This window comes from Leptidea sinapis, chromosome 34, assembly GCF_905404315.1.
Source record: "Leptidea sinapis chromosome 34, ilLepSina1.1, whole genome shotgun sequence".
In the NCBI taxonomy this organism is placed as follows: Eukaryota; Metazoa; Arthropoda; class Insecta; order Lepidoptera; family Pieridae; genus Leptidea; species Leptidea sinapis.
Window position 1 is genome coordinate 1067288 of NC_066298.1, and position 13535 is coordinate 1080822.

The window sequence follows — 13535 nt, forward strand, 5'->3', positions numbered from 1 at the left end:
GCATAATGCTTCTCTAAACTGGTATCAAACTTTCAAAACCATTTGATCCAGCTTGGATGAAAATGAAACACTTCTGTGTTCTGAAAATATTCTACTCAAACAGGATAATATCTTTAAACTATAATAATTCTAAGATTTTTTCTCAATAACCCGTTCCTCTTACAAGAAGACGCGAGGCTTATTAAAACCATTGTTAATCTTAGTACTACTCCCTATTCCATTGTACGATGTAAGAAATTCTTTGAAAACAATATAACATGAACTTAATACGTTCACGTAACCGTCGAAATTGTTTCTAGAATAATAGCCGTCGCTTTTCCTTTAGGTTATTGAAGTAGCCTATTGTAGAGGCCACTCAACTTTCAATGACCACTTTCAAGTCGATATAAAGTGGGCCAGAGGACTTTTGTAGCACTCAGTTATTTCTGAAGTTATATAGCTTAGATAATTACATATTTATTTTCATTCATAATAATTGATACATATTTTGTATGACAAGATATCACTTATTGAAAGTTAAAAACTACCACCCGTTCAAAAAAGTGTGTCTCAGACCTGAGAAGAACGGGCGGGCGGAAACTCAGCGGGTTCCTTTTTTTTTCATTAAGATATGGTTACAATGTAATATCGTACAGTAAAACTTATAACCTATTTTATTGCCTGAGGGTCTCGCTCCATTCCCAATGTGTGGTATCATCATCACTTTCCTTTAAATTTCGTAATACATTTGTGTTGAACTTTTTCTGGGATTTTGTTGTAAAAGCATATAATATATCGCCCCACAAAAGACTTACTATGTCAACTTAGCCGAGTAGAAGGCATTAGGTATAAGTTTATGTCTGTTCCTGGTGTTAACACACATAACATTATCAAGAATATATTGAGAAGCAACAGTCAAGATGTTAATTTCTTTAAATTTTGCTCTCAATGATTCTTTGAGAACTAGGTTATAAATAGCGCTAATTGCCCTCTTCTGCAGCACAAAGATTGTAGTAATATCGGCAGCGTTGCCCCGTAGTAATATATCTACTTAAAGAAGGCTCGCTATAGTATAGCAGATTATATAGAGGATAATGATGCATGGTTTTTGTCTGGTTTTGCGCAGGCCACTTAAAAATAAAATTATATAAAATAATATTTAGTAGGCTAAGTTATTCTATGATTTAAAAGATGAGCTGGGATTTTTTATCAGTTCTTCTCCCCATGTCAAAGCCCCTTTACGAACTTATGTAGCTTCATGATGCTTACCAAGTGTTGTTGCATTATAACGCATGCAGTGTTGGTACGCCCCGATCAGATGGCTGGAATAGGTTGGTAGGATCTTTGGCGGAGGCCATTGTCCAGATAATGATTTAGATCAGTATAGTATATAACGACTAGTAATAACTACTAATAAGATTAATAAAAATACTACTAAAAATGATAATATCAGTTATTATTGTTCTACTGGTAGGTCTCGTTGTTCACGCTCGTATTCTTCTTCATCCTCCAGCAGGCTATCATAATATGTACTGTCCCTAGCAGCTCGACTTTGTCGCATTGACATACGCATCTGAAAAAAATTTACAAAAACGATATAATATGAACAAATTAATTATAATTGTACTAGTTGACCCGACAGATTCAAATTCAAATATTTTTATTCAAAATAGGATGTGACATCACTTATTGAAAGTCAAAAAAACTACCACCCATTCCAAAATGAATGCCTCAGACCTGACAAGAATGGGCGCATCAAACTCAGCGGTCTTTTTGTTTTCATCGAATAAATATGTTTACAAAAAGTAATATTGTACAATTAAACTTATTATTTAATAGCTTGAGACGTTGTTCTGAACATAATAAATGTTAAATAAATGTTTTTTTATGACTTTGTCAATAATATGAATAACATCAAGAATTATTTCGTAAAATGTGTTCCTGTTGCTATATTGAAGGAACTGTCAAACCGTGCGTCAATAAATTCTCTCATAGAAAATATGTCCATACAAAACAAATATTGGAAATAAAAATAATTATGGGTCCCAAATCGGAATAAAAATATTCTATGAAGTCATCTCTATTGAAATCGGTTCATAAGTTCAGAATTTCACTGGAAACAAACATCAAGACATTGGATTTATATATCTTAAGACTAGCTGACCCAGCAGATGTTGTACTGCCATAGAAAATAATAAAAAAAAGTGAAAAATATTTGGGCTATAAAAATAGATGTTGGCCGATTAACCTAACCTATCCGTGTTTATTATCTATTTGTGTGGTATTTAGTGTGCATATCACACTAAATACCACACAAATCGGTTAAGCCGTTTCGGAGGAGTTTGGTAACAAACACCTCGACACGAGTTTTTTTTTATTATATAAGAGGGGCAAACGGGCAAGAGGCTCACGGGATGGGGAGAGGTGAGGCAACCGCCCATGGACATCCGCAACAACAGGTGAGTCAAGAAATAGGTTGCCGGCCTTTAAGGTGGGAGTATGCTTTTTTCTTTAAGGTCCCTAAGTCGTATCTGTTCGGGAAGACCGCTGCCGGTATTTGATTCCACAAAGTGGCTGTGCGAGGCAAGAAATTTCGAACAAAACGCGCGGTTGTGGAATGCTAGACGTCTACGTGATGCGGATGGTACTTTGCACGTAATGTCCGGTGATGGAATTCGGCCGCTGGAATCAACCCGAACAGCTCCTCTGAGCACTCCCCGTGATAAATGCGGTAGAAGATGCAAAGAGAACCCACATCTCTACGCAATGCCAAAGAATCAAACTGATCGGAGATGGCTTGATCGTCGATGATTCGAACCGCTCTTCGTTGTATGCGAAGAGCGAAATGGAAGAAGCTGGTACTGGGGAGCACCCGCCCAGAGGTGAGAAGAGTGTGAGGCCGAATTTGCGCCTTATAAAGTTGCAGGCGGTGGCTTTTAGTGAAGTACTGTCTCGCCTTACTGAGTACACCAAGCCTTTTAGAGGCCAGTTTGGTCTTCTCTTCCAAGTGACCACGGAACTGAACGTCGCTCGATATATCGACGTCAAGTCTCGGAATTCTAAATTCCGAATTTTAAATTCGAAATTCGAAATTTCAGGGACAAGACTTTGCGAAGCATAGTCTCGATTTCAGACACAAGTTTGTTCCGGTTCTCGTCGACGCTATCCCGGGACATGTCAGCACGGCCGGTGTAGGAAGCATACCCTGTGCTGTCGTCTGCATAGCAATGAATACTGCTGATTTGCAGCATATCATTGATATGCAGAAGAAACAGTGTAGGGGATAGCACGCAGCCTTGCGGGACACAAGCGTTTATAGGTTTTAAGTCGGAGCATGCACAGTTGATAACAACCTTGATGCTCCGATCTGCCAAAAACCTAGCGACCCATTTGCACAACTTCTCGGGAAGCCGGAGATATAGACTTTATATATTAGAAGATATATTGATAATTACACAGTTAAGCTTCTAGTTTAACATTCAGGTCATAAAGCGTTGGTGACGCAATAGGTTGCACCGTTGACCCTCACTGCGGAGCTCCTGGTTCTATCCCCGCCCGACACGTACCAATCTGTTTTCAGTGTTCTAATTCATATTTGACGCTTTACAATGTGTTATAAGAAAGTATAGGCTGCGGTGATCACTTAACATCAGGTGACCTGTATGTGCTGGTTTTTTAATAAAAATATTTACTTGAAATAGGGTGATCTTTATAACTTCCATCACATAAAAAGGTGGCGTAGATTGCAAAACAATTTTAAGTTCTCTTTCCTTAATTAGTCATTGGAGGTAAGGAAAACTACAATGGAATTTACTAAAATTGAAGAAATTCACGAAAAATGAGGGTAGTTTTAAAGTTATTTATTGTTGAAACTATAATAATAAAACAAACACCTTTTTTCATTCTTAAGGCGAAATAATAGTATAATATTAAAAACACAATAGTTGATAAACTTACAACACTCTGTCTATGCACGGATTTCTTCAGTTGTATCAAGTTTTCCTTTTTCTTTCTTTGCAGGAAACCGCACTGTATTATTAAGAAAAAAGATTAATAACGGTAGCTTTATTTTAAAGATACGACAGTTAATAAGAGTTTATTAAAGTCCTTTGCACTTCTAATAAACTTGGGGCTTCAAATAACATTAATATATCTTAAGATTAAACTCAAGATTTATTGTAGGATTAACGTGCTGCTTCTTGTGACTAAGTATTGGGTATATTCACTTTTTTTATATCACCTTACAAGGGACGAGCTTGGTGTCGATTGATGGTTGGTGATCACATCAATGTAAGTCGTTAGTAAGTTGCTGTCGATCAAAATTTTATTTTAACTTCGAATACTGAATAAATTCACAAATTGAGACCGAAACGTACATTTCGAATTTAGAGACCTGAGGGTCCTAAACCTAATGTAATAAGCACATCATCCTTCTTATCCATAGAAGCCTTACAATGAGTGAATGTTAATTATAATCTACAGTGACCAATCATGTGCCATCGTCTCCTGACCAATGAGCATTCAGTACCCTGCCCCGCTCACCTTTGTTGGTTGAATGAATTGTTTGCATTGGAAATGTTAGAGGAATTTTGTGATCGGTTGTTCTTTGCACCTACCTACCGCCCCGAACAAACACGTACCTAATCCTAGAGGTAGAAAGGAAAAGCTATGGGAAAAGTAATACCCTGCGGGAGTGGAACCCGCAGCTATTTACTCACACATGTTTATCACACGACTATCGTGCTCGACAAACTGTAACCGAAACGTACGATCCAATTGTCTCTTCAAATATTATTGTCAATTTTTTTTATTAAGTTTGCATAAGTTAAAAATCCTTAAATTAAAGCAGTAGTTATCAGTTAATTATGAAATATCTCATACCTTGTAAAGTCCAAACGCTATCAGTAATAATAATATAAATCCCACTAAAGATGAAACAATAATAATCCACAACGGAGTTAATGTGGATATAATCGAGATTTCTGTACTCACACTAGAACAATAAATATAAAATTACATTATGTACTATGTAGTTACAGAATATTAATATAAAATGTAGAAAAACTGGGTTGCTTTGACCACATACAATTAGGTTACCTGTACGTTCATTTGTCTCTCTTCCATAACTTTACACTTTATGTTAGAGAGAGTAATGGTAACATGTAACTATGTAAACAATATCGGTGACGCAGCACCCTTCAAGAGTTATTTGTGTTTCGTTTTGAACAGCTGTTACTGATACTGACTGCAGAGACTTACAATATTGATACATACATTACAATCTAGATTCATTTTGAAGATATCTTTTAGTACACCCCACACTTTTTTTTACAATAAAATACATTTTTTGTTACATAATAACACTACTCGCAGTTTATATACCCCACGCTTTTAAGACACTAAAATATGTTTTATTGTAACTTAATCTCACTATCTGTATTTTATGCTCAATATTTTTTCTATGTTTTAGTATGGGTTCGTCTTAAAACAATGGTAATGTCGAAGTAACGAATTAGCTCGTTCCATAGTCTTTGGTACAAAGACACTACCGGGTATCGGACATAAAAAAAAGCTAATCCTGAAGATCCTGTTAGTAAAAATGGGGCAGACTATATAAAATATTAAATTAACACCAATCCTTGATCAGTGTGCAATGTTGAAAATAAATTCGAGGGGTCGAAAATCACGTTTAAATATTAAGTTACATACAAACAGACATACATACCAAGCTCATAAAAATGGAACTGACTGTTAAAATTATTGAAGTGAAAACTTTAGAATCTTTGTGATTTGAAAGTCGATGAAACGAAAAAGCGAAACAGCAAAAAGAGACAGACATATAAATTCATAAGATTTCGTGGGAGAAAATGAGATAAGAAGCATTATACAGTGTTTTGGCACCAGGCGATCATGGTTGAAGATAATAGCTGGCAGCTGATCACGCAATGTAACTTATATCTATGCAATGCAAAAGTTACAAAGAAAGTTATAATTAACATACCTTTTCATTATTTTTTTCTCATAATCGATGCTCACTTTTGTATTAACGTAAACATTAATGTCTCTGCCTTCATCACCTGTAACAAGCAGGATACGGAATCATTGACGAGGAAAAATATTTGTGACTAAATACACTCTTGGACATATTTAAAGGAACACAAAAAATGTGCAAATTAATATTAAGACATAATGTTAACGTGCACAGGTTATATTGGTTTTGAAATTTGTTGATTAGAATCAGTAAATTAAATTAACTTTTTTGAACATAAGCAAATGAAAGGCGGATAAACTAATGAATGTTGTGTATTTATCTAAAAAATTCTTGAATTTTTCAGATTATCCGCGAACTGCACTAAACATCCTGGAACTTTCTGGAAAATTCTAGCTGAAAATTATCTTCGATTTAGCCTAATGGCGTACATTTGGACACATAAAGGCTGAAGTTTGGCTCTGCATAGATTTCAACAACGGTCAGAAACATTCTACAACATTTCCAAATGTTCCAAGATTTACTAAAATTTTTGGACATTTCAGAACATCCTAGAACCTTCTGGAATGTTGAGTGCTCTCGAATATCCACTAAGACTACGGTCTATTGTCCTATTGTCGACATATTTATTAAGGCAAAACTTTCACCCATTGTTATAGATCAGGTGTTAATATATTTAAAACCAGTACTGACCCGGCGAACGTTATTTTGCCATATGTATAATGTGCCCCGTGCCCGCATAAAGTATTACAATTGACTGAATTATTTGTATTGAGAATATATAGATATATCTAAGTAAAAAAGATGTACGTTTGAGGTAAGTAATCACCATAAATGATATACTAAAACCTTCTCTTAAACATGCTGCATCTTATGGTATAAATATTATTTCGATCGATTGAGTAGTTTTCGCAGTATAATCGAAGTTTGTAGTAAACCACGTTTCGACCATCGTCCAGTCGTATAAGCTATCTATCTAAGTTTTAATCTTCATACATACGAAACATATTCTTCATCAGATCCATTGCTATTACAATTATAGCTTTTTGGTTTTTCATCAAATCACTTATGTCACATTGCAGCGTTGTAACGTTTGCATTTCGAATTCTGTCGTCGACGGAACAGACTTCAGTACTTGTCTCGGTTTGGGCCTATAAGTAAAACAAAGTTATTAGTAAAGTGAGTTATATGAAACATAACCACAGACTCCTAAATAAGAAAGTTATAGAAATGTTATAAGTCCTAATTCTTTTCTGGACAACGCGACGCCTCGGTTGTTCAAATACACATACACTAGCTGACCCGGGAAACGTTGTTTTTTTATGTAAATTAAGTACCCCGCGCCCGCTCAGCTCAGCTCCTATACTGAATTATTTGTATTTCTAATATATAGATATTTCTAATTAAAAAAATATAGGTTCCGGATATGTACCACCCGACAACATTATCTCTGGACCAACGTCGATGACGTCACATCATCGCTTTGTTACGGTGTGCAAAACAAGCATCACTAGGATATTATTACCTATTCATATAATTATAAACAACGATTTATTTTTTCAGTATTATAGATTGATGTAAAGGTGTTGTGCTACACAGGACAACAGAAACTACAGAACTATTAACAACTAAAGTCAAAACTTTAAAAACAATGCAGTGATAGCATGAAAATATCACGACATGTACTGACGCAACAGGACGAGCGCGAGGGGTGAAAGGGGAACGGAGAGGGCTTCAAGTTCCAGCGAGGTCTAGAGATAATGTGGCCGTGTAGTAATCACAAAGATACTAAATACTAAAACCTTCTCCGAAACACGCTGCATCTTACGGTGTAATACTGAACAAATCAACCGGCTCTCCATTTATTACGATAGATTACATTTCCACTTTTTTTTTTAATGAAAATAAGGGACGAGACGAGCCGGACGTTCAGCTGAAGACCCAAAAATTCTGAGCGGCACTACAACTGCGCTCGTCACCTTGAGATATAAGATATTAAGTCTCATTTGCCCAGTAATTTCACTAGCAACGGCGCCCTTCAGACCGAAATACAGTAATGCTTTCACATTACGGCTTCACGGCAGAAATAGGCTCCTTTGTGGTAGCCATAATCTAGCCGGCATCCTGTGCAAAGGAGCCTCCCAGAAACGTACGCTTGCAACGCTCCGTATATTGATGGTTTTCTCTCAATCTCATAGTGAATGATCGTTATATATTTAATTTTAAACATCTGTCTAATTAAAAAAAACTTAACGACAAAATGTAATATTTTGATTGGTATAGTTGCAGGTTGTGGAAGAGTTTTACTGTTACATACTGCATTACAATATATTTATACTTATTTGTTGTGTGGCGTCCGTCGTTTCTAAATAATTACTTACGCGGGGGACGCCATGTTTAGCTCAGCTAGATTTCATTGAGCATTACCTTTCTAAGTCACAGCGTGTGCAGTTTGATGTAATCGTGGCGGTACAGCTTTACGCTGCTCTCTTGGTCGTTTTATAATACGTTATGCATACATTTCTCACCATCGATATTGCACAATATTGCTAGATTATGGTTACCACCGCCTACCGCCTATTTCTGCCGTGAAGCAATAATGTGTGTTTCAGTCTGAAGGGCGCCGTAGCTAGTGAAATTACTGGGCAAATGAGACTTGATATATTATGTCTCAAGGTGACAAGCGCAATTGTAGTGCCGCTCAGGATTTTTGGGTTTTTCAATAGTCTTGAGCGGCACTGCATTCTAATGGGCAGGGCGTATCAATAACCACCACCTGAACGTCCTGCTCGTCTCATCCCTTACTTTCATTTAAAAAAAAAATTCTTTATAATCCTAGATATAAGATTCCATACAAAAGTAAAATTTCAAAGTACCCGCAGCAACGTATTCAACATTTATCAATGTAAGTTATATCTTATCGACTTATGGTAAGGTTCAATTAATAAAAAGACGAGAAAAGAGGCTAGAGAAGTATAATAGCAGTAGTTTGTTTCATATAATATTAAAATGTCAATATTTCGCTTACCACTATATATGTTTCATTAAAGTTGATTATAGAACTATTAAACTCTATCGTATATTTGATGCTGTCCCAATCTGTTTTGCCGTTGTTTGTAATCTGAAATAGAATCATAATACACAACTCATTTTCACTTCAGGCTGATTTTAGGTGACTTATAAAATTAGCAAAGGACTTGATGCGCATTGCCCTGGGCAAGTCATCAAAGAACATTGTTGACTCACGTAGGATTAACGCGAGACGAGTATCGGGGTGTCGCTATCGCATCTACGAACATATTTTTACTTGTAGCATTATTTATAGCGGTAGCACCAAAATTTCTAAAGTGCCTACAAGATGGCAAAAAGTCATCGAATACAATGATACATACATACTGGTATTACATTTAAATAAACATTAAAACAAGAAGTTCATCAGATTTCATATAAAATGCAAAAACCTTTTTCCCCAACCTAATACTTTCTTTTATGTAAGAGGAGGCAAACGGGCAAGAGGCTCACGGGATGGGGAGAGGTGAGGCAACCGCCTATGGACATCCGCAACAACAAGTGTCAAGAAATGTGTTGCAGGCCTTTAATACTATAACATATATAAAAAACTACACATTTACTTCTACTAATTGAGGTGCAACAATTGTTCCAACAATTAATAATCTAGTTGTAAGTATTACAATAATTAACAATATCTAATAAAACTCTGCGTCATCTCCTTTGCGTTATTTTAGATCATAAATTGAGAAGCGTAAAAATTAGTAATATAAATAAATAATACGAAAAGATATATGCAAGTAAAATTTTTATAATTCAAATAATATAAGTAATTAACAAGCTTAGCACACAGATAGACAGTGAAGTTGTAGTATATACTAGTAGGTTGCATCTTAAAAAAGGGGCTTTAACTATTTCAAATAGAAAAAGTGTGGAATGTCACCCTTTTCTATATTAAATAACTACATATTTGTTAATTGGACTCATAATCTGATAATTATGTTATTGTTAATCTTTTCTTTAATATACCCTTCGGGTTTCATGTAAACTTAAAATTAGTTTTGTAGCAAAATACTTACGGTGTAAACATGTTGAATTTTCTTTCCCTCAGTGTTTAATTCATTTGCGGTTGTTTGCACAAATTTATCGGGATTTGAGTGGCTAGAACATAAATATTCAAATCATAAGATATTATTTCTGATTTTTAAATCTCTTATCATCTCATTTAAAATCGAAACAGTACTGCAAGAAATATTCGAGCGGCATTTAGTGAAAATTGGATTCATATTATTAAAACAATACGTCAATAAATAGCTGGCAGTTAGTCTACACAATGGTGTACATTGATTCCAAATTTAAATTTAGATTTTCTAATTTTCATCCAATAAATGTAGTTTTCAATTCCGTTAGAATAACAGCATTTAATACATTCTTTTTGCATAAAATATTGTCTTTTAAACTGATATCGGACTTGACTTGAGCGTGATTACACACAATTAAAATTAATGGAATAAAGGAAAGGTCCTCAGCACCCGCAACCGGCAAGCATGTATGAAAAGAGTAATGAATGTAGAGGAAGCGCGTGAAGTTTGTAAGGATAGAAGCAAGTGCCGTTCTGTTGTCTCTGTTTACCCCGACGGGAAAAAGGCATGAGTGTGTGTGTGTGTGTGTGAAATCCTGCTAAGTAACTTTTTTCTTGACAAATATGGACATATAGCCTACGCCCAAGTCGTCGCAAGTGTATCAGCGTTATGGGTAGACTGGTATTCTTAGTGGTAGATTTTGACATGAGAAGAAAATTGGTGAAGCGTGGCCTGAAACCTCATAAAGTAGGTAATGGTCCAAAATTGCCGGTAGGCTACAGAAGAGCAAAATTTATATTTTCTGACGAGAGTAAGATCATATTGTATGGTAACGATGGAAAGAAGTTGAAAGGAAGGAAAAAAGAGCGTTTTGCACTGACAAAAGAGTCGGTTACGGTGGTGGTCCAATATGGATTTGGGAGGCATAAGCACCGATAAAAAAACCGAACTTACTCTTGTATATGAACCTCACTTATGTCATTAAATAAGTCACCTTACATGGTTAAGTGTCATTTGGTACCCTAACTGCATTTTACTGTCGATGAGTTGTTGTTGGATGAAACAGATATGCTACTCCGAAAACGCTCAGCTTAAAATAGCCATACAGGTAGAGGAAAGAAGATCCCACCAAATTGTAACTCTCATCCGTTTCATAAGGAACTGCATGGAAGCTGTCATCAGAGGCCGAAAAGAAACTACACGTTTTTTTTTATGGAAGAGAAGGATTATCCATCTCTGCCTTTTTTATCTATCACAAATTGAATATCTCTGGGTACGACACCTTATTGAAATGTATTGAAAGTATGCCCATCAATTGCAAAATTAACTATACCCATCAATTGCAAAATTAACTTCTGGCACTAATTCTATTTTCTTTGTATATTCTTTCTTCCCACTTTCCTTGTTACATTGATCATACACATCGTAGCTTAGAAGTATTGATTTACTTTTGCTAGTTAAAGTGCTTGTGTCTAGTTCTACGTCACCAATGCCCTGGAAAAAAATTCAGTTCATGTTAAGAAATAAAAGTTAAGTATACGAGTCTTACTGGATAAATAACTCATAAAAAATGTATATGTCGCTGTTTCTATCGTTTACTTTTAATCATCACAGTACCTACTTTAAATTTTAGTTAAATCCGATTCACCGGCCAATTATTGGTTTATAATTTATACAGGTTTATTTATATTATAATTTATACAGGTAGATTTATATTTCTTTCAGTAAACTTGTACATTTCCTGATATATAACAAACTGGTAATTTGTTTCGTTTTTATTCATTTATTCATATTGACATTCATTATTTCCCTTGCACATAAAAAAATCCTTAAAATAATTTGAAATAGCATACACACCCAAACTGTTTTTTCAAGTATAGCTCCTTCAGGCTTGCATTTAATACTGTCTTCGTCATCAGAATTTCTTGTACAACGGCTGCTGTGCCGCAGAATATGGGCCCCCTCTACTTTTATAATAAGACAGGAGGTATAAGCTACCTGTCCTTCGTTTTCTATGTCTATAGAGAATTGTATACTGTTAGACGTTCCTATAATGTAATTTGCCCTGTAAATGTCAGATTTATTAATAGAATTCGAATTAAAATTCAGTTTATGTTCAGTTTATGTGTAACGTGAATTCGACTTTTGTATTGGGCTGTCTTAGCTTCTGCTCACCATAATTACAGATGTCAAATGACTATAAAACGAAATGAAAGATTAAGCTAAGCTTACACTAAGCTAAGTTTTACGTAAGTAAAGTCTGAGCAAAGTCTAAGTACGCTTTATAGATCTTACTCAGCCTTACTGTCGAAATAATGTCTTATGTACATTATTAAAGTATTTTATTTTATAATTGCAATTATTAAATTGCAATAATTCTGAAAGTATTGGGAATAATTTAAAAATATTGAAATTCTGCAATGGAATAGAGAGAATTTTTTTATATTAATTTGCACCAAACCGTTTGCAGAACTAGTGTTATAATAAGGGTTGAACAGAAATTCTTTTCGCATAAAGCACGTTTAAACATGTAATAAAATATCTTCTTCATCTGTACTATTTGTATCTGGCTGGCTTGTAAGACATTAAAAAGGTTAGGTAAAAATTCATAACAAACTAGTAAAATGCTTCATAAAGGTATTTTTCATATGTATTTTTTCCGTCAAAATGAGTTAGTTTTACGTAAAATTATCCAAAACTGTTGGAAGTCCGTAATGTAATGATCTCGAACAACGATGAAAGCCAAAAAATATTGTAGTAGATATTACAAGATTGTTCCGTTTTAGCTCCTTTATCTTTTCTTCCAAAGTGCATTGCAATGGAAACGCCATAGTTACCAAATACAGTGAAATATGGAATTTATTAATTTTGACAGTACCAATATAGCAGTTCGGAAAATCTTTCAATATTATAAACTAGAACGGTACTTAAATACGAATAATTTTATTTTTCTCGTAAGCATGGTGATTGGACAAAGAATCTATTTCTCTCATAAGATTATCTAAAACACCATGCCTTATATGCCTTTTATTTGATTTAAAGACAAAATAAACAAGAAGAAATAGAAAGAAAAACCAAGTTCCGAAAGGCCAATAATTGTAGCAAAAGACAAAAGGATAGTATAGGACAGATCCTTAAAGATAAAGGAAACGAATGGGTAAAGTGAGTGGATATCACTTAACGCAAATAGAAGAAAAGGAAGACAGCATAAAAGATGGGAGGATGATATACGTAGTATAGATGGAGAGGAGAAATAAAGGAGTGGAAAATGCTAGAGAAGGCTTATGCACAAGCTGTAAAAAGTGAGCAAACTGGTTGGCAAATTATATTGTAAGAATTTAATGCATTGTAATACAAAAATGCTATTATTATTGCATTACTATTATTATAAATTTATGTAATGGAAGTACAGTTACAATTAAGTGAGTTAGTTATATATTTTTACACATGTAACTATGAATGAGTGAACAGTTTTA

General features: G+C 34.8%; 1 protein-coding gene across 1 annotated transcript in view; it reads right to left on the reverse strand.

The window, feature by feature from the left end:
- Nucleotides 1-1414: 1414 nt before the first annotated feature.
- The window catches only part of LOC126974856 (integrin alpha-5-like), a 32376-nt gene continuing 20255 nt past the window's right edge, over nucleotides 1415-13535 (reverse strand). The window contains exons 17-25 of the mRNA XM_050822526.1: nucleotides 11917-12124; nucleotides 11393-11553; nucleotides 10057-10138; nucleotides 8997-9089; nucleotides 6969-7119; nucleotides 5981-6056; nucleotides 4861-4972; nucleotides 3937-4008; nucleotides 1415-1552 (exon numbers count right to left, since the gene is read on the reverse strand). Coding sequence (XP_050678483.1) covers nucleotides 1436-1552; nucleotides 3937-4008; nucleotides 4861-4972; nucleotides 5981-6056; nucleotides 6969-7119; nucleotides 8997-9089; nucleotides 10057-10138; nucleotides 11393-11553; nucleotides 11917-12124 — 1072 coding nt within the window. The 3' untranslated portion in view covers nucleotides 1415-1435. The remainder of the gene's footprint in view (nucleotides 1553-3936; nucleotides 4009-4860; nucleotides 4973-5980; nucleotides 6057-6968; nucleotides 7120-8996; nucleotides 9090-10056; nucleotides 10139-11392; nucleotides 11554-11916; nucleotides 12125-13535) is intronic.